Here is a 26,756-nt window from a genome sequence, read left to right as displayed (position 1 = left end):
TTATTTTTTTTTGTCATTTACAGGCTTCTTCTGTGGAGACTGCTTTTCTCCTGTCAAAACTGACTTGCACCATGACCTCGAGGACAAGCAGGTGACGGACGGCTCTGGAGAACTGTGAAGGTTATGGAGTTAAAAGCCTGTCAGGAACAATAACGGACATCCAGTGGGGAGATTTAACTAGCTGTTAGTGAGCGGTTGTTAAGTGGCCCTTGTTTCAGTTTGACTCAAGGCCTTGTGTGAAACAATATAAAGCCAATTTATCAGCACAACACTGTATAATTTATTTATCATCTTGTTTGTGATGTAAAATAGCCACCCTCTGTATCTGTTGAAAGAGAAAACAATAAGAAAAGAAAGAAGAGTGAGTAATAGTGATGTCTCCTTGGCAGAAAACTGGGGCTGGGTAACCACAACGCACTACGCCAATCCTTGGGATTTCTTGGGAAAAATTCCTACCAATGCATTCACCTATGTCTGTAACATGATTACATTTTAAATCACTCTGGATAATAGTATATACTTAACCACACCTTGCTGAAGGCATGTGTTTAAAAGAAAGTGGCTGCTTAATAGATGTACATTTTAGAGGTTTCTAATCAACAGCCACTGACTGGAAGTAAAAGTTGGTATTTCAGTGAAGTGTCGAACCTTGTGAAAGTACAATGTAAAAGGAATATGAATGAACAATAAAGTGCAATAAAGATCCCTATCTATAAAAGCTTTCAGTGTAACTTTGTTATATTATTTATTTGTGTTTCATGTTTAGTCAGATGTTTGTTTATCATGCACCGCTTTATTCGTTCAGAGGACCATTAAAGTGGCTTTCCTAGTAGAGTTCCCTACATATGGCTTAACTTCTATTTGAAGCAAACTGCAGCTGCATTCTCTGAAAAATCCTCCTTGTGTAAAGCCTGACGATGCACTGGAAACTTGCTCCTTTTCTCTCCTATTTTATATGTTCACCTGGCGTGTGGCGAATTCAGCTTCTGATTTAGATAAGTCTCTAGACACTTTCTCCTCCCCTGTTCCCCTGATGTGGGCTTTTCCTGCAGTCTTTGAAGGTATCACAGGAATTACGCCCTTAGGAATTTCAGGCAGAATCGATTTTTTTCCTTGCGTTTTTCTCATCCTGGCAGAGTTTTAATTTCAGCTGCAATGAAGTAAGCACCGAGATGCGCCCATGAAAGAGATGCACTTCATCTTAAAATTCCCAGCAACACCTGAGAGCTGGCACTGTGGGGGCCTGATAAGAGTGTTTGTGTTCATTTTCCCTCTGTGTTTGAAGATTTTCTCTTTCCTGCATTTATGTTCTTATTGTTAGGCTCAAGCCTCCAGGTGTTCAAACAGGTTTGGGTCCTACATATTGCCATTACTTTTATCGCATGCGGCAAAAATGAGATGCAGATTAGGAAATGCAGCTGTAAGTAAGGCAGCGCCAGTGCAGACTGTCAAATGGATTTTAAGCAATGGTGGGTGTTATGATTCAGTAAAGCAAAGAAAGATGTGGTGTCACAGATTTCAATAGAGCAAAATAAGGAGTGACTGAAAATGTGCCTTATACTAAATTTGTTGTTTGTATACTACTTTCATCATGATATAAGTGTAACATTAGAGACTTTAGAATGCCACAATCATTTACTCACAGTAGCAGAAAACTTATTCTGGCCACAGCTCAGCACTATTGCAGGTTTTAGTACACTGTTAAAATACAATATAAGCAGCAGTCTAGGTAAACAGTCACTGTCACCAAAATGGAAATTTATAAATCACTTTACTGAGTTAAAGATCCATTATTTGGTTCTGGCTTCTGCATAGTAACAGCACTCAGCGAATAACATCCACCTCCAGGAGTATAGCAACCAAATGTTTAAAAAAATCAAACCAAGTTGTGACTGAGGGGCTGATGTTGTACCTGTGAGAGTGATGGTGGCTGTGATGTTTGCGTGTGCTGCTGTGTTTGTTGCGCCTTTTTCTCTCTGTTGTCTTCGGCTCTGGTGCTGGTTCTGGTTCTGGTTCTGTTGGCTCTACTGGGGTCACATTGCTTTTGGGTACCAACCTGCAACAACATAAGAACACAAGATTTTAATAACATTGATAAGCTACAATATTTCTTATAATTCTCATGCCTCAAAGTTCTTCAGCATTTTTCAAAACTGCAGCTAACACAACATGACAGACTGCATAACTCAACATACTTGGAGTAAAACACTAACTGCCAATTTAATAACGGACAAGCAGCTGGGTAATGAAACACTACAGTTAGTGCTTTTCCACCAAATGAACTTTGGTTCTTCAACCGGTTCCATTCCTGCTTCTTGGAACCTTGGTGCTCTCCAGTGAACTGGCCCACGTTTCCACCAGTTTAGATGAGAACAATTATACGTCATCAGCATGGGGCGTTGCTCAGTTCCAGCGTTAATGTGGCTGAATTCAGCACCATAGAGAAACGGATTGACTCCTGAAGGCATCATTTTTTATTTTTTGTTTACAGTGGGTTCAGATCAGAGTGAGATATAACATGCGTGGAAATGTTCCAGAGTTCGGAGCCATTCTAATGAGCTCGTGAACAGCAGAGAAAAGTAGCCAACGTAGAGCAGCAGCTGTGGCCGAACCGCCTCGAGTTACACTCTGCAGCACCAAAAACCACATACAATTAGGGCCCTAACACTTTATTTGAAGTTCAAGCTCATTCTTGGGTTTCTTAAGCTTAAGCTTGCTACACCCACACAAGAACCATCCTTACTATACAAAAAGAGAGAGAGAAGAGAGAAAAATTATGAAAAGGCCACCTCAAAATGTTGCAGTAAATACAGTCCAATGGAATAAATTTGGAATTTTTTTTTCCAATGTAGAAAAAAACAAATTATAGGATCAGCCAAAATTTCAGTCATTCATATTTTAAGTTCTATTTGCTGTAATACTGCAGCATTTCCACATCTTCCTCTCAGTCCTTCATGGATTCAGAGGTCATCTGCTCAGCATTTAAATGAGACGTCTGAAGGAAAAAAGCTTTTATTTACACGCTTCGTCTGATCTGACATTTCTGAAATCATTTTTGGATCTCAAGCTTGTCAGGCGTATCATCGCTGGGCTCCAGACTGAAGTGGAAAACCCAGAGAGGTCGTCCTTCACTGATGGAGGACAGTGGAAGTACGCTGCACAATTCCCTGTCTTCACCTTCTCCTCCTTTTATTATAAAACCAATTCCAAAAAAGTTGGGAGAGAAGGTGCAATGCAAATAAAAACAGAAAGCAGGGGTTTGTGACTCCCACTTTTGGTCATGAAACTGATGTCTGCAACTCATTTCAAAATGAGATACTGGTCGTTTTAGACAAGACTTGCCACTCTTCACAGCAAATTCACCTGTGTTAAATCAACACTACTAATGTTAAATTAACACTGTTAGTATAATAATTTATCACTCTCAGATTTAAGTTAACACTAATAGTGTTGATTTAACACTGGAACATTTGTTATGTGACATAAAAGCACAGTAAATAATCTTAAATTTTAAATGCACTCAGTAGCTGCAGGAGTTTCAGGTATTGCACCCCTACAGCACATAATATCAGCAAAAGATGAAAAAGATGAAAGCAGAAATGTGACATCTCTGCATGCAAAGATCAATATGATACTGAAGGCACAGTTGAAGATTAGTGCTAAGGAAGAAAAGGAAAATATTCCACTTTTAAATGAAAATTGGTGATATAAGAAAAGGTGATGTAAGATAGTAGTAAACATGCTCATTACGCAACTTTGGAGAGGGTTACAGACTTTAAATAATTGTATGATTACATAAAAAGTTAATAATACAATGTCAAATTAATAAACTTTGCTTTCTGTTTGCACTACCATTTCACAAACATTGGAATCAAGGTTTGTATTATGTATCCAAATAGCAGACAAAATATACCAATAAACAAGTTTTATTTACTACAATGGCATTCAATGGAAGTGATTAAAAATGCTATGCTATTACACAAAACCTGTCCTGCTGTGCCTCATCATTCCTTCCAATTACATTTTAGTGGTGGAATAAATGAAATAACACCTTCAGTAGGACAACACAATTCTCCTCATTAACACTTCAGAAGATGTGTTGAAAACACTCTCGAAGACTTTAACTTCATCTGACCAGCGCATTTCATGTAATTGGGCCACTCTCCAGCAAAGTCATTTTCAGAGTTTTGCCTAGTCCATTTATTACAAAGAACAGGATTTGCTTAATAAAGATCTGCAAAATGAGAGAAATCTCAAGGGCATTTAAAAGACACTTAAAAAGAGTCCATGGGAATTGGTTTAATAAAAAAAAATAATGCCATGTAATTTTCCAGAAAATGTACTACTTTTTTCCTGTTTTAATTATCAGGTAGTTCACACATTAAAATCGTCAACTTTTTAGGTGTATACATTCATTCATTCATTCATTCATTGTTTGTAACTATTTATCTAGTTCACCGCTTATCTAGCCTACATGGAATCACTGGGCGCAAGGCAGGAACACACCCTGGAGGGGGTGCCAGTCCTTCACAGAGCAACACACACACACACACACACACACACACACACACACACACACACACACACACATATAAACACACACACACATTCACTCATACCTATGGACACTTTTGAGTCACCAATCTACCTACCAATGTGTGCTTTTGGACCATGGGAGGAAACCGGAGCACACGGAAGAAACCCACACGAACACGTGGAGAACACACCAAACTCCTCTCAGACAGTCACCTGGAGCAAGACTTGAATTCACAACCACCGGGTCCCTGGATCTGTGTGACTGACACTACCTGCTGCACCACCCTGCCGCCCCTTAAGTGTATTCAGTGCCACTTTATTCTGGATATCTAATTGCTGTGTAGTTACATGTTTAAAATGCATGTATTTACAGTGTAAATACTGGTGAAAACGGCTACTAGGCTACAAGAACAGCTATTTAAAAACATGTGTATCATGAGTTATAACCCATTACTGGGGTATCTTGACACATAAAACACCTGTGTTTGTGTAATAACACACCTCTGACAGACTGATGTGCTGTTTTTCTAACAAGACTTTCATTACTGTGACAGATGAATAAATATAACAATCAACAATATCTTGCAGAGTAAAAACAGTTCATACAAAGGTAATTACCTTATTGTCTATTATTCTTCAAGATGTCTGTATTGGTGTTTTCTAACAGGTACCAAGAAAACACAGCACAAACATGAAAGCCAGTGGTGTGCTTTGCATGTAAATATAACTTCAAACTCTGTGGACTTCAGTAATACAATAATTCATCACAGCAGCTTCTACAGATAACCTTGTAATTGAATTTTCCTTTTAAAAAAACAGCAGCGGCTTTTGCAAGCTGCAGCAAATGGGCATCAGGTTCAGTACATTTTCACTTGCAATTTGTCTCACCATATTCAGTTGAATTCGTGTTGCATGACAGTTGCATTTAGCCAATCAGGAGAGAACCAAAGTCATCTGATTTGGTTCTGGTTTGTGTAAAAAGTGACTGCACCTTAAACTTTAAGGCATGTTTAATATTGGACTTTGACATCACAATTGATTCAATTAAAGAAAATATACTTTAAAGCTACCTAAGATACATTCATGTATTTATACATTTAGATACACAAGCTGTAATTCTGCAATTCATTTGAAATAGTGAACACATCATCAGTAGTTAAACTGTTGTTACATGTATTGATATGTAATTACACAGTCATTTGAGGCCATATAATGTGCCATTGGTTATACTTGAGTACAATTTAATCTCTGTTCATTTCTGTTTCAGCATTCCACTGTATTTCCACTCGTCAGTATTTCCAAACCTACACTGCATGCTCAGTAATGTAATGGCCTTCTACAGAAAAATGTCAGTCAGCCGAGATTAAAAGAGGAAACAATACTGCCATCAAGTACCTACAAACCTTTTATGGTGGTTTATTCAAATATGGTTTCAGCACCGTGGCAACGAGTGACGAGTAACTAGTCACAGGGAAAGTAGAAATTTCAATACATTAAGTCTCCTTACGGTTACAGATATTTAATCACACTCAGGAGCAGTCTCCATCCTCAATGCAAACTGATATCTAGAGGGGTATATAGTCCCAGAGAACTGGAGTGTGGAGCAACAAAACTGTTTTCAGGAATGACAGAGCACCATCTAATGCTGCTAAGAAAAGTTGAAGTGGTTTGTGATTATTCCTAAATTCACTAATGCTATTATGGCTAAATATCATTAAAGCCCCATAGAAAGTCAGTGATTGGATCATGCCGTGAAGGACTGAGATACAGCAGCAAGAAACATTTTTTATAACAAAAGATCCCAGTGGAGTTTACCATTTAGTGCATACATTATAGAGATCAGAGGGGCTTTAATAGATCATCTAAATATGGACCGTTGACTTGTTGAGGTGTAATGGTTAATTGTGTCATGTGACTTATAGCAGTCCCACCCACTAGGCAGAAAGCATCCGTGATCTTATTAGAGTTATTAGTAGTGATACTTGGAGTGCAAAAGCTTGTATATGTGATAGTTAGTCATAATTACAGATTCTCTTCCCTCTGTAGGTATTTTGTGTGTGTGTGTGTGTGTGGGGGGGGGGGGTGTATACCAGATGGAGCAGTATTAGACTCTCTCTCTCTCTCTCTGTGTGTGTGTGTGTGTGTGTGTGAGACTGTGTGTGTGTGTGTTTGTTAGGCTGATTGTAATGAGAGGTTAATCAGTCTCTCAGATTAAAGCTTGATTGCCTGTGTCTTCCTGCCGGAGGAGGAAACTCGTCCTCTTCCGCCCATGAATTAGCGAGGGCAGGGCAAAATCATGCTAATAACAGGCTGCATCCTCCACAGCCTCACTACGTGAAGAGAAAATATAAGGACCCCGCAGCTAAGCATGATCTGCTCAAATCAAAATGCAATATACTGCATTATGTTGTTTACATATTTGAACAAATACACTGAAAGTACTGCAATGTGCAAAACAGATGCCTTGTTCCAAACTCTGCTTATCATTGGATATTTGAAGCACACTGTGATAATATATCAATAACGAAATGGGATGCGCTGGAGCAGCCTCACATGAGTCTGAGATCACTGTGCTCAGTGCTGTGTGTTGACCAGAACAGGTACAAATTCTGGCAGCACTGGGCTGTGTAGCAGTAGAACTGTGCTCTCTGGAGTACAGGAGTGCCATTACATAACACTGGGATGAGCTGAAGTGGTGTTTGTGATCCCAAACTAATTATCCAACATCAGTACTCGACCTTACAAATGCTTTCATGGCTGAATGCCATCAAACCCTCAAAGTAATGTTTCAACAGTCTAGTATTAAGCCTGTCCAGAAAAGTAGAAATATTTACTGGTGCAAAGATGAATGAATTGTATAACAGCGAAAATAATAAAAGCTTCTCTCCACAGTGCTCCTTATGACATAGAAGGGCTTTGGACAAAACCAACTATGAATCAGAATCTGAGCTTGAGAAGCGCTCAGGAGGTGGGGTTGGTTGTTTGGTTGTAATTGAAGGACAGGAAACCCAAATCTGAAGCACAGAGAGAGTGGATTAGTCAAACCACTGCTACAGCTCCTTTATTAGAGGAGTCCTTCTGTAGCTGTGGTGTTTGTCGTCATGTAGCGCTCTGGTAATTCCTCACTCTGAGAGCCTCGATGATGAGAACCTAAATGAAATCGATTCCTCCCTCCTCACATCACTTTTCCACCTGTCGGCCTAGAAACGAACAGGAGAAGCTTTCTTCTGCTGGACACATCTGACATACGCTGGGTGTCAAAAGTTTGAGAGCACTGAATTTGGAATTTTATCCTTATAGACTGTGAATTCAGGTACACAAAAGGACCCCCATTGTGAAGACAGATGTTCAACTGTGCACACTGCTTGTGTACCCTACGTTGAAATGACATTATATGGGACAGCAGAACATCACCCAAGTCCACCATGCTCAATGGCAAGCAGCAAATATAGAGGTATAAACCCCCAATTTGTGCTATGGAATGGTGGCCCTCAAAGCTCCATGCCTTTAGGCCCTCAATGTCACTGTTGAGATATTAGCCAGAAAAATCACAGTTAGATATTTTCGACACATAATGTATAGTTCTAACACATGCACACACACACACACACTCCAGTGAGGTTCTGCAATTGTAATCCATGAGGCTGAAGAGAGCACGGCTCCTGAGCCACTAACTGGGAGAATTCAGAGGCAACAATGGAGAAAAGATACTTGGAGCAAACAAAAACATGAGGAGAGGGAGTAGAAGGATGAAAAAAGGATGAAAGCATCAGATCTAAATCCCACTTTCAGTGCATGCACACTTACTGTATTTGAAAATCTCTTTGAACCGAGGCTTCTGCATCAGAACGAGTCATAAAATCTTAACTGTTGCTGTAAAATAATGTTTCAGCACGAGAGCACATAAGATATTTTTATGTGGGTTATTTTTTTGTTTGTTTTGGTACAATTTTACGAGTCTCCCACCCGGCCACCGAAATAAAATCATTATTCAGATGTTACTGGACGGTTATACACTGCAATTGTGACTTGTTTACAAACAAAGCGAAAGCCTTTAAGCCATTCTAATGGCGCAAATAAACAGCAAAGGACCATAAATCATGAACACTAATGCTGTCACACTCTCCATCTCCGTCCCGCAGTGCTGTTTTGTCTGACGTTTGTTGTTTTGTGTTCCTCTCTGTGCTGTAATCTGCTCTCTCTGCAGCTCTGTAATATTAGATCCCCCAGAAGTGGGACTTTGTGTGTGATTTTGTGTGTTTGTGTGTGTGTGTTTGTGTGTGTGTGTATTGTTGTGTTTTGGATGACTCATGGCACTTGGCTTAGGCCTTCTTTGATTCTCTGTCATACAGTGCACAGAGCCTGGAGTAAGGGGGATGGAGAGAGAGAGGGAGAATGAGATGGACAGAGAGAGAGAGAAAGAGAGAGAGAGAGAGAGAGAGAGAGAGAGAGAGAGAGAGAGAGAGAGAGAGAGAGAGAGGGAGGGAGAGAGGGCATGAGATGGACAGAAAAAGAAAGAAAGAGAGAGAGAGAGAGAGAGAGAGAGAGAGAGAGAGAGAGAGAGAGAGACAGATGGTGTAGGATACATGGAACAAACCGCAGGAGAGGAAAAGTCATGCTCACCTCTGAGCGCACAAAAACAGAGGCTATTTATATCTCAAAATAACACTATATATATACACGCACTGCATATTAGTTATGCATACATGTGTAGTTAGTGCAAGATAAATTCAGCTGCCTGATGATAAGAATGTAGCCCTCTCATTCAAATACATATTTAAATTCATTTAAATTTAAATGATACTTTCAGAATTTTCAGCACCTGGACAGTTCTTACAAGAGAAATGCAGACAAACCAATGGGCATAATTTTTTGTTATATTATTGTATATTTTTGAGCCATAATCACAATTCTTTCTTTCATTCTTTGATATGAAACCACTTCATACTTATCAGGAAAGCTGTGGGTAGAGAGCTTACCAAGAACCATTTGACGCAAGGAAGGAGCATACCCTTGACAAGAAGCCAATCCATCACAGGGCATCACGCACACTCAATAAATCACAAAAAAACTCACACCAATGGACAACTTTGCCCAGTCATTCTACCTAACAACATAAGCTTTGGACTGTGGTGCAACACATGAGCATCTGGAGGATACACACAGACACAGAAAGAATGCCCCAAACTCCTTAAAGACAGTGACCTGAGGCAAGTTTTAAACCCAGGACCTTGAAATATTGTGGCAGCTACACTACAGTAATGGGCGAAATGGAAAGGTATTTTCTTGGTACATGTTAGAAAACACCAATACAGACATCTTGAACAATAAATCTAATAGACAATAAGGTAATTACCTTTGTATGAACTGCTTTTATTCTGCTAGACATTTTTGATTGCAATTGTTATTCATCTATCACAGTAATGACAAAAGGTTATTTTCCGAATAATGTCTATAACAACCACGACCCTGAACTGGATAAGTGGTTACAGACAATGAATGAATGAATGAATGAATGTCTAAAACAGACATTTAATGAACATATTTTTTTAGATGCAGTCAGATGAGGGGATAATATAAGGAACAAAGTGCCTTGCTGAGGTCATTTATGAGTGTAAAAATGGACCATGATTCATCATCATCTTGGCACTAGCAGGACAGGGAGGCCCTCAGTATAGTATAACAGTTAGCAGGAAAAACCCACAAACTGGGAACCCAAATACAGAATGTCCAGATAATGATCCCTTAGGCTGTAGGAGTATTATGCCATTTATAATCTTATATTAACTCAGTAAATATGTTACTCTTGTGACTGTGTCACTTCTTTGATCTAAATGACTTATCCATGACCATTCCACAAATACATTCTTTCATAACGACTGTTGCTAGGTTGGACAGGACAAAATTACACTGACCATTTTGGGAAATTGCAGTGCAGAACATAATTAGATATAGAATAATTTATTCACTTATATGAAACATTCCACTGCTCTGTATTGCACACACACTTCCAAAAATATTTTTTGTATTTACAATGTTAACTTAAGAACTCTTTTTTAAGTTTTTCTTGAGAGTGAAAATTTGCACATTAGCTAACATGTTCTCGTGTTCTTACAGACTCCAGACTATTTATAAGTACACAGAAACAAGTGAAACTAACAAAAATGCTAATAACATTAGCATGCTAATTAGCCTTTGCTTATAATTAATTATTTAAAAACACAATAAACATTCAACATACCGTTGTTGTCTACATTATCGTTCACTTCACCAGGAAGTCCTTCAATAAAAGACCTGTTAGTGCCAAACTTAAGCAGCAAGTGTGAAAAACATGTCCTATCGTGCATGGAAGTTAAAGCTAGCCATTTCTGCTTTTCAAACTGCTGCTAAAACAATGCTACTGCTCAGCTCAACATTTGGAGGAGATTGCTGACAGCCCAGATCAGTTATATTAAGCAACAGATGCTTATGCTTTTTGGTATTGTGCTGCATGATGGGGTAAATAGACAATCAATTGTGCTGTTTTCGGCTCCAGGTCTTAGCTGGGGCATCAACTGGGATTGAATTTACAATCTCCCATTGGATCAATGCTTTGTGAGTATTTCTAATGAAGTGGCCACTCAATATAGGTACATTATCAGTGTTTCTAATGCTGAATGTTTCACCACTGTACAGACAATAAATGGAAAAACACAGTTCCAGTTTTCTGTTGCTAAAAGTTCCAATGTTTTGGGCAGAGAGAAAAAAAAAACACCTATGGAGTTTTAAAGGGGGGGAGGTGGAGGTTAAACAGAATCAGAATCTTTCCATTCCTGCAATAATTACCTCCTGTGCAGTGTAATTATTTACTGTTTATACAATAAGTGCAGGGAGTCAGCAGAACGACTTGGTAAGGCATCATGGGAGATGGTGACAGTAGTGAAAGCCTCCGCAGGGACAAAACAAAGACTGATATACGAACGGGCTTTTAATTTCCATCCCCCACTGGCAAAGTATAACATGCTGCTTCAAGCTGTTTTCATACATCCGAGATGGCATGGACACACACACACACACACACACACACGCACTTACACAACCTGCTGTTAAACTGCTGATCACACATTCCACACACACACACACACACACACACACTGTCAGCTTATATGAACAGATTGTTCACAAATATGAAATCCTCCATAAAATGGCTAAAACAAATCGAATCTCCCTCTTCATCCGTCCATGTTCTATTCAAATTCCAAACAACACTCATTTATTTATACCATTTTCTGCTTCTTATAGCCACAACCTTCCTCAGCTTGTCCTTGTTTTTCTTCACAGTTTGTGATGTTCAAGTCAATTTTGTTTGCATGGCCATTTTCATAATGCACATGTTCATAAAGCTGCTCCGGTAGAAGTGGCAGAGGGAAAAAAACACCCTTCATGAGAATGAGAAAATACAGAGAAGATGAGATAGAAAGACTCAGAAGAACCTAGGCTCAAAATAGAAACTTCCTAAGAGTATGAGCAAGAAGCATTAAGAAGAACTGAGGCTTAAGACAAAGCTTGAGGATGAAACTAGGGACACTAAAAACTAAGTTATATATAGAGCTCTCTCCATAAAACCATTTCAGAGAATTTCTTAGAATCATTTTATATAGCGAGAGAAATATATATATCTTTGTTTTCTATGCTCTGCAGTGGTCTGATTTGTCATGAGTTTATGTTGCATGGGGGGACTGGATTTGATCGCCTTGTGTTGCTGTTTGTGTGGTGCTTGGTGTGTTCTCTCTATGTCTGCTACCCAGCCACAGGAGTTGTGCTCATGTGTTCCTAGTGCCATGTGAAATGGCAGGGTTGCATCAGGAAGGGCATCCAGCATAAAACCTGAGCCAAATCTGTTGTGCAAATGGTTGGCAGGTGATTCACTGTGGCAACCCCTTGCTGAGGCAGCCAACAGTGGAACAAAAACAACAACAGTCTTATTCCAAAATATCCTTTGACCGGCACGGTGGCTTGGTGGTTAGGACATTTGCCTCCCAGCGCTGGGATTTTGGATTCAAGTCCTATCTGGGTGGAGTTTCCATGTTCTCCCCGTGTCTGCATGGGTTTCCTCACACAGTCCATAATCATGAAGATTAGGTGAATTGGCTTCTGTAATAACTGTCCTGGTGCAAGTGAATGTGTGTGTGCCCAGATATGGATTGGCGCTCTGTCCTGAGTGAAACCCTAGTGCCCGATGCAGTCCTCCAGGTGGACAGTAGTTCCTGGTTGAGAGTATGCTGTGCACGTTTGGATGTCACTTCTCACCAGTGTGTGTGGATTGTAAAGCATCCTTGGGTATCTAGAAAAGCGCTATATAAGTGTAACAACGAATAAATAAATCAACAACATATTTAGGTTTCTAATAACGTTTTGTGTGAGTGAAATATATTATATATTTTTTTCTATTAAAGTGGCCACTGGAAGTACAAGGATGGACAAGGGTGTCTATTAAAGTGGCCACTCAATGTAAGTACTCTGTAGGTGTTTCTAATAAAGTGGCCAGTAAATACAAGATAAGCATTTCTAATAAAGGGCAAAGGACTGTAGCTTGAATAATTTACCAGCCACATCTATCATAATGGCATATAATTACTTTATTCACCCAGGACATAACCTTTATCCTCCAAAATGTGCTGTATTTAATATTAACAGACGTTGTATAGTAGAGAATAGCATACTTCCACTACAGGCTGAAGGCCCAATTCAAAGCATTAGTTTCCGTAATGAGACAAACAAAACGACCATGTACAGTGGCCAAATTAAAGCTGGACAAGGCTGCCAGAGGACAACACACATTAAACAAGGTGCTACATTACACACATACACACACAGACACACAGACACACCACAGTAACCCTTGATTTACGAGCCCCTCATCCCCCCTGTGGTTCGGAAGACCATCCAGCACTATTAGCCCTGTCATATTCACAGCTGAACAATTGATAATCGTTATCATAAAAAATGAGTGCAAGAGAGATAATGAAGAAGAAAGGAGATGACTGAGTGTGTTAATTAAAGATGGATACTGATTATGCTCTCCTGGGCACCAGCTATTAAAAGTGGAATGATGATGAGTTTGTTTGTGTAACATTAAGGTTAGAGCAGATTTTTTTGGTTTGATAAAATAATGCTGTTTTCAGCAATGTTGGGTTTAGTATATTTAGCCATGACAAGACCAGAAAAGGAAGCAAAAAGCAGATCATCCGTATTCATCTCAAACCAACAGTGCTCACAATATACAAACACTCATGTTAGAATATACGAGCACTTATCATAGCACATGCACTATTATGTTGTTCTGTGCTCTTCCCAGCTGCAGGGTCCTGGGATCCTGGGTTTGTATTTCATCTCCAGTCACTGACTGTGGTGGACGGATTGGCCCCATTACCCAGTTATAATGAGGATACCTTGGTTCTTATATATGAGCTATTTATATCGTAGGGAGTGGCACAGTGGCGCAGCAGGTAGTGTCGCAGTCACACATATTCAGGGACCTGGAGGTTGTGGGTTCGAGTCCCGCTCCGGGTGACTGTCTGTGAGGAGTTGGTGTGTTCTCCCTGTGTCCGTGTGGGTTTCCTCCAGGTGCTCCAGTTTCCTCCCACAGTCCAAAAACACACGTGGATTGGTGACTCAAAAAAAGTGTCCGTAGGTGTGAGTGTGTGTGTTGCACTGTGAAGGGCTGGCGCCCCCTCCGGGGTGTATTCCCGCCTTGCGCCCAATGATTCCAGATAGGCTCTGAACTAGAAGCGGTTACAGACAATGAATGAATTTATATCGCTACTGCATATTCTAAGCCAGGTATTTAATTAAAGTTTAATAAGGCCCAGTTAAAGAACATTTCCTCAAGCCAAGGTCTGGATGATCATAATCTCTAACTTGTATCTGTGCCATATACTTTATACTGAAGGAGCCTTATAATAATCAAATATATTTTCAACAATATTTATTAGTTTGGAAAAACTGGAAAAAACAATCTTATTTTAAGTAAATATTTTTTTTAATGTGCATATTAAAATAATGGGCCTGATGTCTTATAGTCACAGGTGACTTTACTGCTTTTCCCCAATTGCTTCTCAATATTGTCATCAATACTGATGACCTATTTTGGCTGAAAGATGCGACTTTAGCTGTAGCCAGCAAGCGGAATTGTAATCAGCAAGCTGGTTGTTTTTTGCTAAAGTGAAAGACTTTATCTATAAACAGACTCCATGTCCATTATAACGTGTTTACCACACACAAATCTGTCATCCCAAAAGTGTTCTAAAAGAGCTTTTTTCTCATCCCGTCTGCTATTCTTACTGGCCCCAGGACAGTGGTGTCTGTAGCCCTGCTCTGTGTTTCTCTCAATCGAGTCTCAGCGCTCATCATAATGCACAGATCTGATTGGCTCAGTAGTGTCATTTGTGATATTTACAACACAAGTGATTGGTCTGTGAGTTTCCTGGACCTCTAAACCTTGATTAAAAAGTTACACCCTTTCATTCAATACTAAATAGTTCTGAAGAGTTTATCATTTATAGGTTCAGGTCTGGAGAAGAGAGGACATCATCTGTGTCTACAGCAGCAGTGCTGTGGTCTGATCAACTCATACAAAGTGGAACTGATAAAAGGACATTGTGTATATCAAATCAAATCAAATTTATTTGTATAGCGCTTTTTACAACTGACGTTGTCACAAAGCAGCTTCACAGTTTCAAAACAGAACATTTAAATAAAAGCCCAATGCAAGCAAGCCGAAGGCGACAGTGGCAAGGAAAAACTCCCTCGAGGCTGGAGGAAGAAACCTTGGGAGGAACCAAGACTCACAAAGGGGACCCATCCTCCTCTGATCAAACTATAGATTGAATTTTAAATGATCACCAATGAAGTGTCATTATGCAACATAATAATAATAATAATAATAATAATAATAATAATAATAATAAGGTGAGCAGCTGGTCTGGTCTGCAGGAGAATCCAGCAAACAGTCTTCCATCAGTGGGCCACCATTCTCTCAGAAAAAAACAGTAAAACAGTAAAAGGGAAGCAGTTAGTTTAGTTGAGTGCAGCAGAGAATAAGAGCATGTGAATATTTTAGTGTAGTGACGGATCAGACTGTAACAGACTGGGAGTAGGGAAACCAGAAGGAGCTCAGGCAAAGACATCCTTTCGTTCCAAGCAAGAGAAATTGTGAGCACATCATCCAGGTTTACCCTGATTCTCCATGTCCATGAGTTCCTGAAACGACAACCTTAAACTAGACAGAGGTTAGTTGCCAAAGGCTAAACTGAACAAGTGTGTTTTGAGCCTAGACTTAAACATAGTGACTGTGTCTGCGTCCCGAACACTAGCTGGAAGATTGTTCCAGAGCTGAGGGGCTTTGTAGGAGAAGGCTTTCCCCCCCGCTGAAGTCTTATGAATTCTGGGTACTAGTAAGAGGCCGGCGCCCTGAGATCTGAGTAATCTTGGTGGTTCATAGTGTGTGATGAGGTCTCGCAGGTATTCAGGGGCGAGACCATGTAAGGATTTATACGTGAGTAAAAGAATTTTGTAATCAATACGGAATTTAACTGGAAGCCAGTGAAGGGCCGATAAGACTGGACTGATATGATCAAATTTTCTAGTCTTAGTGAGGACCCTGGCTGCAGCATTTTGAATTAACTGGAGTTTACTCAGGTTTCTGCTGGAGCATCCTGATAAAAGTGCATTGCAATAATCTAATCTTGATGTAATAAAAGCGTGAATTAATTTTTCCGCATCTGGGAGGGATAAGGAATTTCTTAACTTAGCGAGGTTCCGAAGATGTAGGAAAGCTATTCTTGTAATGTTACCTGTATGCTGATCAAATGATAGATCTGAATCAATTATAACACCCAGATTTTTAGCTGATGAGCTCGGGAGAACAGGGAAGTCAAAATTATGTATTAAATCTGATACCTTATTTATAGCAGGTTTTGGACCTAGAAGGAGAACCTCGGTTTTGTCGCTGTTTAGCAGAAGGAAATTGTATGACATCCAATGCTTCACTTCTTTAACACAGTCCTCCATTTTCTTTAGTGTAGGTTTGTCATCTGGTTTGGCTGATATGTATAACTGTGTGTCATCTGCATAACTGTGGAAGGTAATGCCATGCCTGCTAATAACTCTGCCCAGTGGCAGCATGTATAATATGAATAGTAAAGGTCCTAAAATGGAGCCTTGGGGAACTCCAAATCTCATTTTTGTATGAGTAGAAGAAACATTATTTACGTTTACAAACTGATAGCGATCTGTGAGGTAAGACTTAAACCATGATAGGGCTGTTCCTGTTATTCCAACCATGTTTTTTAATCTTTCTAGCAGAATAGTATGATCAATTGTATCGAAAGCTGCACTGAGGTCTAGTAGAACTAGCATGGATACGCAGCCTCGATCAGAGGCGAGAAGAAGGTCGTTTGTTATCTTAACTAAAGCTGTTTCGGTGCTATGGTGTGGCCTAAAACCAGATTGAAATTTTTCATATATGTTATTCTTATGCAAGTATGACCTAAGTTGTTGGGCCACAACTTTTTCTAAGATCTTAGATATGAAGGGAAGGTTAGAGATGGGTCTGTAATTGGATAGTACACTAGGATCAAGATTCGGTTTTTTGATTAGGGGCTTAATAACTGCTAGTTTAAATGCTTTGGGTATGTGACCTAGTCTAAGGGATGAATTTATGATTGTTAAAATGGGATTGATTATGACTGGTAATACTTCTTTAAATAGTTTTGTTGGTATTGCATCAAGTGTGCAGGTCGTACAATTTGACGAATAGATGATTTTCTCCAGTTCTAGCTGTGGTAGTGGGTCAAAGTCCTCTAGTCTTTCTTCTATGTTTTGTTCTATATCATCCACACCAGATGACAGACAGGCTGGATTTAGTAATATGGTATTTATTGTTTGTCTAATATTTTCAATCTTATTGTTAAAAAAGTCCATAAAAGCATTGCTGGTGTGAATGGCTGGGATCTGTGGATCAGTAGCTGTCCGATTGTTTGTAAGTTTAGAGATTACATTAAAGAGTACTCTAGGATTGTGTTTATTATTTTCAATCAGTGAGGACAGATGTGCTGAACGTGCACTGACGAGTGCCTTTCTATATTGGATAAGGCTGTCTTTCCAGGCACAGTGAAATACTTCCAGTTTAGTCGACCGCCATTTCCGCTCTAATTTCCTTACGGTTTGTTTTAAGGTGAGTGTTTCTTCATTATACCAGGGAGCGAGTTTTTTCTGTTGTAGCTTTTTACGCTTCAGCGGTGCTACACTATCTAAAGTTGATCGAAGAGTGTTATCTAAGTAGTCCGTTAGTCTATCCAGCTCCAGTGGGTCTGCTGGACTACTGACTGAGGTCAATAAATCAGTGATGTTTTCAGTAAATTTAGGGGCTGTAGATGGGGTTAGTGAGCGCTTTAGATAATAATGTGGGCATGTACATTTTTTAATATCTAAACTCAGTTCATATGAAATTAGGTAGTGGTCTGAGACTGTGGAAGACTGAGGGAGAATATTTAGGTTTTTTATGTTCATGCCCAGGGTCAAAACCAAGTCTAGTGTGTGATTACAATAATGAGTAGGACCTGATACATTTTGTGTGAACCCAACAGAATCTATGATTGATGTGAACGCCTTTTTTAGGGGATCATCACTTTTCTCAAAATGAATGTTAAAGTCTCCTACAATTATTAACTTATCACATGACACTGCTAAATTAGCAGCTAGTTCACCAAATTCTTTTATAAATTCTGAATAGGGCCCTGGTGGTCTATAAATGTTTAATAAGGAGATAGTGTTCTTATTTGTGGCGGGGTTAAGTATGTTAATGTACATGATTTCGAAGGAAGTACAGTTGTAACCATGTTTTTGGTTAATAATTAAATTATTTTTGTATAGATACAAGGTGGGCGTTTCTTATCAAGTGATCATTCGGTATATATTTTATTTATTTATTTATTTATTTATTTATTTATTTATTTATTCATTCATTGTCTGTAACCACTTATCCAATTCAGGGTCTGATCCAAAATTACTTGGAAAAAATGAATAGGCATTTATGTTTATTAAATAAACATAACTACAGATTAACTACAGGTTAACTACAGACATGAATCACAGAATCACAGGGTTGATCCATTAAAACATTAAAACTCAGTAGAAATGGCTCAGTGAATAGATATGAATGCATAATCACTATCAGATGAGTGCTTTTTGCTTTGTGTTTTCTACTAGTGTGCATGTTTAAATGTGAGTCAACACTCATCACCACTTCACAAATGGGTCAGAAACTGATCAAGAATAAACAGAGAAACAGAGTGGAGGACTTGGTGATAATTACTGAGCCGTCTCTCTCTCTCTCCCTCTGTCAGGCAGACACTCTTTCAAACACTTATAACTCTTAAAACAACAGCAGATGCGAAGAGAAAGCCCCATGGCAGCTCACACACATTTTGGCCATTTGCTCTGTTGAAGTAAAGTAGAAACGTTCATTCTACCAGCTTCTTCTGGTATTACCTTCATTTCCACTATTAGAAGAGTGAAAGCGAAACTGCTCCCAGGTGAGTCCAGAAAAAGTTCAACTCTAATTCTGTTTTCACAGAGAGATAATGGGCCGTCTGCTCCAAAGCACATTTCCACTTTTATGGCCTTACCTGCTGTGACAGCGGAAACATCCTACAGTGAATTCTGAATGTGGATCTCTGTTCTAAAAGACTGTTTAGATGTCTCACATGTCCAAGCAAATACCTGTGTGAACTCAGGCAAACCCAAAAACTTTCTCTAATTGTCTAATTATTCTGTGAGACCAGTCTAGAGAGAGAGAGAGATTTTTAATGTTTAATGAAAAAAAAGACTAAATTAAAATTACAGACTCCGTTGTACAAAAACTAAGTTTAAACATATTTGAATCAAATGGTTGAATCAAGTGATTCCTTTGCACAGACCTGGCCAAGTTTACCTATGTGATTGCACAGCTATCTGTGAAACACTAGGGAGGTAGTGTGCTAATATTGGTCTACATGTGTTTACAGGTTTATGGGAGGTGACATTTGTGAATGACAAAGGACTGAATGAAAATATTAGACACTATTAAGATGCTTGGCAAAAAAGAAATGATAAAGATTCTAAAAACTCAGTAAAAAGTAGGCCATAATAATGGCAACATAAATAAGTGAATACACATAAAATACACATAGTACCTTTGTTGTAGCTCCTTTGAACCCTTCATTATTGTTTCACCAGCCAATCACTCCTGTTTTATATACTAATTCATTCAATCATTCATTGTCTGTAACCGCTTACCCAGTTCAGGGTCCAGAGCCTTCCTGGAATCACTGGGCACAAGGCAGGAATACAACCTGGAGGGGGCACCAGTCCTTCACAGTGGCCACACACACACACACACACTCACACCTATGGTACTTTTGAGTTGTCAACCCACCTACCAACGTGTGTTTTTGGACTGTGGGAGGAAACCGGAACACGCGGAGGAAACCCACGTGGACACAGGGAGAACACACCAACTCCTCACAGACAGTCACCCGGAGCAGGAGTCGAACCCACAACCTCCAGGTTCCTGGAGCTGTGTGACTGCGACACTACCTGCTGCCAAAAACTAAATATGTGTGTATGTGACAGAGTGTACGTGTTTGTGTGTGTGTGAGAGAGAGAGCTTCCTGCTGCCTCCATAAAGAAAATAACATGCATGTCATCTTGAGGGAGGAATAAAAATCACAGCACCAAACCTCATTATATGGCAGAGACAATGGGTCTTGCTAAATCCCAAACGAATGAGGGAAGGTAATTGATTTCTGGTGTCTCCTTCAGGAGAGAGGGGGAGAGCAAGAGAGAGAGAGAGAGAGAGAGAGAGAGAGAGAGATATGAGTAAATCTCCTCTGCCTGGTGCAGCCAGGTCCGGAATTGGCCATCCTATTTGGCTCTCTGCATGAAGACTCGGCCGAACGATACGAGAGGACATGAAGGATTTAAGGCCAATTCAGACAGATTTAACAGCTTTATTCCTAACCTCTGATCCTCCCCCATCCTGCCTCCTGCACATACTTCGATAGGCAAGAAAACCCCAACTCACTTCCCTGTAGACACAGGGCATCAAAACAGAATCACATCCAGAAAGACATTTAAATAAATACCCCATGTTTTGGTTCAGAATTTTAATGGCCTAATACACTAATATATGATGAAATTAACATTTTCAAGGTAATGTATCGGTAAAGTATCAAGTTCAATTAAAAGTGCATTATCCAAAACAAAAACAAACAACAACAATTTAACAACAAAAGAAAAATATTCCCAAGTGTTTCTGTCCATCCTTAAACTGTGTAAATACAACACAACACTGAAAAGATACATACCTGTGTAGAAGCTGTTAAAATCTGGTATTCCTGCATACTTCCATGAAGCAATCTCCATGCACCAGATTGTTTCCCCTACATGCCCACTAATCTACAGCTGAGACTGGGCTTTTACTCTAAATAGAACTGTTCATTTTTCACATGCCTTTCTTTATTAACACAACTCTTAACACACTGATAACTGATGGAGTTACAGACTACTGTACATTCATTTTAACGCCATAATTTTTCATTCAAACTGCTCATGTTTGGAACTCAGTTACAGCACTGACAAGTGTTGTGTGAGCCAGATGTTGGCCCAGATTTAATCCACAACACACCTGATGTCTGGCCCATATAAGATGTATCTGAAGTGGAGCTGAGGCAGACCAAAAGACAGCTGCAGATATGGGCCAAATATGGGAAAAACATTCATTGCTATCATTTTCTTTTTTAGTCTTGGTTCCTCTGATATGGCGGCACAGTGGCGCAGCAGGTAGTGTCGCAGTCACACAGCTCCATGGACCTGGTTCGATTCCCGCTCTGGGTGACTGTCTGTGAGGAGTTTGGTGTGTTCTTCCTGTGTCTGCGTGGGTTTCCTCTGGGTTCCTCCCGTGCTCTGGTTTCCTCCCACAGTCCGAAAACCCTTGTTGGTAGGTGGACTGGTGACTCCACCTAAGTGTCCGTAGGTGTGAGTGTAAGAGCGAATGTGAGTGTGTTGCACTGTGACTGGCGCTCCCTCCAGGGTGTGTTCCCGCCTTGTGCCCAATGATTCCAGGTAGGCTCTGGACCCACCGTGACCCTGAACTGGATAAGCAGTTACAGATAACGAATAAATGAATGAATGGTACCTCTGACGGTTTCTTTTCTGTGCTCTGAGAGCACTCAGCTCACTCACTTGGGGATCTACAGCTGCTTTATTAAACCAATCTGCTTTATTAAAAATCATTCTATAAATTACATTTTATTGAACTGAAGAAGAGGAACTTTGAAAATGGACTTGGATTATGAAAAGATGGAAATACAACTGAACTTTGGTCTCTTTACTCTTTGTGCTAAATGGTATGAATTATAAACTGAATTACATTTTAGTCAGTGTAGCTTCTTTTTATTCATACAAAATTGTGATGGATAGGTAGGAAGGCCATGCAATTCATTATGCTGAAGGCAAACCTCTGGAAGATTTAAGAGAATTACAGAACAAAATACACCTGGATGAGAAAATAAACCTTTTTTTCTACAGGTGGTCCCTCTTTACTAACACTCGACACTAGCTTTTGTTGAGGAAGACAGCTCGCACACCATGAGCTGCAGTCACTGGGAAGACAAGTGAGGTTGGTTTTGTTCAATTATCGCAGCCTGATGATAAAATGGAGCAACATAATGGCTTGATTAATTTCCTTATCACAGCAAGCACAAAGAGTAATTATGGCCAAGTGCACTGCTTGGTGATCCTGCTATCCATCACTCCAAAGCACCCTCCACTCGCTCCGATCACTTCCACCTTAAACACAACAAATTAGCTTCTTTCTCCCTTGCAATGACTTTCCCTGGTAGCCAAGGAGCTGATAATTGGGGTACACACACACACTTTCATACACACCTTCTTCACCTTCTCCCTGACTTCAAAATCAACCACCACAACATTATTCACAGAAAACAACACCATGAGAATAGCTAATCAGCATTGAGAGAATATAAATGCACATGCTAAAAATTGCAATTGGGTGTTCTTAAGATGGGTGTTAGGTAATGATGGTTAAAATGCTGTGTTGGAAAATACATGTTTAGTGTACTCTTAGCTTCCTGATGTCTGCTGTTTACACCCTGTGGCTTTGTACAATGTGGTCTGATTTGACAGGCTTTTACATGGCACAAAAGCTAAATAAGTGAAAGGCTAGAGTAATTGCCCATTGCTTTTCTTTTCCCTATTCATCTCCAACCGCATTACAGGTAGCAACCATCTTTACATAACCTTAGCAAATGTACATTGTAAGTTCACAGGATTATGATGGGATTCAATGAAAAAAAACATTGCACAATATAAAATGAAAATGTGTTATGGCACTTTTCCACTGCGTGGAACCTACACGATTCGACTTGACTCGGCTCTTTTGCTTTTCCACTGGACAAATCTGGTGCATGTTCCCTGGAACCGGGTAAATTTTCAGTCCCAGCTCACTCCAGGTTCCAATGGTACTGAGTAGGTACTAAATGGTGAAGCGTAAACCCTGCAGAGTGCAGATTGGCCAGAGCCATGTCTCCTTAGCTCGATGGCTGACAAATATTTGTAGTGAAAGCCGAACCTGCAACAAGCAAAACTGATCTGTGAGAACTGGGGCACGGAGCAGTGTTCGGTCCAAAAACTAAAACACACAAATACATGAGTAAACAGCGCCTAACTTTACCACCATCGTTGTTGTGTATTTCAAAGCCAGTGAATTCTGTTAGAGATGGGGATTTGCGACGTCACCGGCTCCATTTCGCAGGGGAGCCCTGCCAGTGGAAAAGTCCAGAAGTGTCTGCATGTGTGTGTGATGATGAATAAGTGAAGTTAGATTGATGATGAAGCTCAAGGGAACCACTCCAAATGGAGCCAATTGGTGTCATGTTTTTGGGGTTAATTTTTGTTTAAAGAGTTTTAAGATTTTTTTTTTCTTTTGTAATCCAACCACAAATATGTGACATTTGTGTCAACATTTGACTTAATTTAATTAATATAATAATTTTTTGACTGAGATAATCCTTTCAAAATGTTAAAATATATTCATAATTTGTCCATGAAAACCAGAAAAAATTAAGCCTCAAATTCTCTGCTGAAGCCACCAGACACCTACCTCAACTATGTCAAAGTTTCAAATCCCAATTAAAAAAAAAAAAGTTATTACGTTAAAGTACACTGAATATTTCACATGTTTTCTTCTCATTTAAAGGTAACTTTTTTTGCACATGATTTTTGTTAAGAGAGTAACAACACATTCTCACGGTCTCTCTCTCTCTGTCTCTGTCTCTCTACTCCTTCGTCCAGCACAAAAATCAAACTGTTACAAAAGGTTCTTTGAGCGATGCCTTAGAAGAACCATTTTTGGTTTCATTAAGAACCATTTTTGCCACTCCGACTTCAAAAGAATTTTTTATTCTTCACATTCACACATCTTAAAATGGTTCTTCTATGGCACTGCTCAAAGAACCCTTTGAAGCACCTTTATTTGTAAGAGTGTAAGTTGTCTACTGCATGCAGGCCTTGAACCCCAGGACAACAATAAAGAAGCTCTCTCTCTCTCTCTCTCTCTCTCTCTCTCTCTCTCTCTCTCTCTCTCTCTCTCTCTCAGATTAAAATTCATCCCAGCTACACTTGAGCCAGGCCCAGCAGATTGTAATTACATGTGTTACAAAACACAGCTAAAGTGTGTGAGGGTAAGACCGGGTCATGAGGGAATTAGTTCGGGGAGAACGCCAGACATTGCTCTGTTCATATCAACACTGCCACCATGTGCGGTGTCTTAGCAACAAGCCATCCATCCAGGCACCGAGTGTGTGGTTCAGGCTGTCATTTTAATCTGTGCTATTTGCTGCCTTAAATTTCCAGAGAACGTGAAAGCAGCTGCTACAATGGCCCAGTCATTACAGGTCAAAGAGTAGCTGATGCAATCAAAGCCAATTTGAACTGGCCGTATTAGGTTGGAAGTGGGCAGTGGAATTTGATTGATACACAAAAGCATATATTATTATCTTTGTAAAGCAGTTTAACCATAGTGTTATTAACCAATTGTTTCCATATTTTTTAGAGTAATATCACCAACACTGCTTTTGGCTGGGTTGATCAATAGTTGATCAATATCAAACACATGTAGGAATATATACACAGAATATGCAAGTTGCTGCAATCCATATTGGATGGATGGATGGATGGTTCTAGTTGTTTGAAGGGACCCATAACAAGACCACCATTATTAAGGGGTTAATTCTCATCATCTTATTTTCCATGACAGCACGGACAGGGCCATGTTTGTTTACTTTATGTTAGACCTTCCACCGAGGCGAATCCCTTGATATTGATTACAGCCACAGCGATAATAAGCACACAAACATGCAATTTTCTGTGTGTGTGTGTGTGTTTGTGTGAGGTTCACAGACTGCTGCAGTGATGTGTTTGTGGAAACAGTAAATGTCTCAGCTTCAGATGGAGAGAAAACCCAGAATAGAGGTAAAATGTGAACAAGCTGCCGCCGTTTTTACCGCTGGAGGTACTGCAAAATTAGCTTATTTACCAGCTTCATATTTTGAATTTTCACTTCCACCGTAACACTAGAATCATTGCTCTTATTTGGTGCACTGGGACTGGAGCACAGGGAGCAATTCTGACTAAATCCTTTCTTTCTAAACCAAAACCAACACTGTGCTCAGAGTAAAATCAGTCACAGCACTCAAATAAACACCAGCTCTCCGTGCTTCTAGTGTTAAATTAATTGAATAAAAGATTCAGACATGCAACTTGTTTTTAGCAGTTGGGTTAATCTCAGTATCATGGATGGTCTTGTGGTTCTCTTTTATTGACATGTGGTGTAACCGAGCAACAACATTCAGCGCACAACACCTCTCAGCTTTAAAATTATGGTTGTTTACTTAAGGTAATGTTAGGTTTTAAGTCCATCAGCAGTGGACAACAGCACCCACAGAACTGAGCAAAACAAAATCTCCCTCCTCATAGATCGCACGCTCAAGCTAGGTCTCCATTCCACCTTAACTGTTGTGCCAGGTACATGGCGTCAAACATAAGAAACAGGAAGCTGCCTCAGTCTCCTCCTGACCAATGTTTTTCTGTTAAATTCTAGCATTTCCTCATGAACAACAACTTTTGGCATTTGATACTTTCATTCATTCATTCATTGTCTGTAATCACTTATTCAGTTCAGGGTCGCGATGGGTCAGAAGCCTACGTGGAATTATTGCGCGCAAGGCAGGAATACATCCTGTAGGGGGCACCAGTCCTTCACAGGGCAACACACACACATTCACTCACACCTACTTCTGAGTCGCCAATCCACCTACCAACATGTGTTTTGGGAGGAAACCGGAGCCCCCGAAGGTAGCATTTTATACATCCCAGACAGTGAGCGTATATCTGTCCACTGGCATAAAAAGGCTGGCACACCACTGACTGTAGACCACTGCTGTGTGCACCATCGGACCACTCAGATTACTGTCCTGTACAGGATATAACTCATTTATAATCTCCTCAAACAGGTTTTAAATTCACAGAGACTTTTATTCTGGAAAACAAACTAATACAAATATTACCAACAACTATGATAGATATAATAATGAGTATAAGTCTGATATAAATTGATTATGCTAAAAATGTTGACACTGTGCTGGATTAAAATTATTGACTAATCTTATTTATAAAGGATAACAAAAGAACCTAATGAAGAAAGAAAATGTAAATTGCCCTGTGAATGGAAAAGTGCTAAAATGTGGCATTTTGTCTAAAATTCTGTTTAATCACCAGCGGCCCGCCAAGAAAACGCTAGTGGACCTCCAACTTTGCCCTCAGTGGGTCAACACTCCTTGCTATCAGGGTGTTCCTTGTGATTTGTCATTTGAAATTATTTTGAGCGACCGTAAACGATGCAAACACAAACTTTATTAAAGAATCTCATAGAGATGACTACGTACAAAATCACTTCCTGCCCTCCATCAGCAGTTCATGTAGTGAGGTGATGTCATCTGCAAACAACCTATAAATATCCATAGGTTGCACTCATGATTGTATTTGGCATGGGCACCATATTAGGGATCGATTGTCAGCTTTGGTTATAAATAATTCGAAACAGCACACATACTGCAGAT

At 39.7% G+C, this 26,756-nt stretch overlaps 1 protein-coding gene across 1 annotated transcript in view; it reads right to left on the bottom strand.

Moving 5' to 3' along the window:
- The window catches only part of LOC136677594 (serine/arginine repetitive matrix protein 4-like), an 84,662-nt gene that overhangs the window by 26,473 nt on the left and 31,433 nt on the right, over window positions 1–26,756 (bottom strand). Inside the window, exon 2 of the mRNA XM_066655157.1 lies at window positions 1,913–2,056. Coding sequence (XP_066511254.1) covers window positions 1,913–2,056 — 144 coding nt within the window. The remainder of the gene's footprint in view (window positions 1–1,912; window positions 2,057–26,756) is intronic.

The sequence above is a fragment of the Hoplias malabaricus genome, chromosome Y, assembly GCF_029633855.1.
Source record: "Hoplias malabaricus isolate fHopMal1 chromosome Y, fHopMal1.hap1, whole genome shotgun sequence".
In the NCBI taxonomy this organism is placed as follows: Eukaryota; Metazoa; Chordata; class Actinopteri; order Characiformes; family Erythrinidae; genus Hoplias; species Hoplias malabaricus.
The sequence above is the reverse complement of the archived record's forward strand: the minus strand, read 5'-3'. Positions and strand labels throughout refer to the sequence as shown.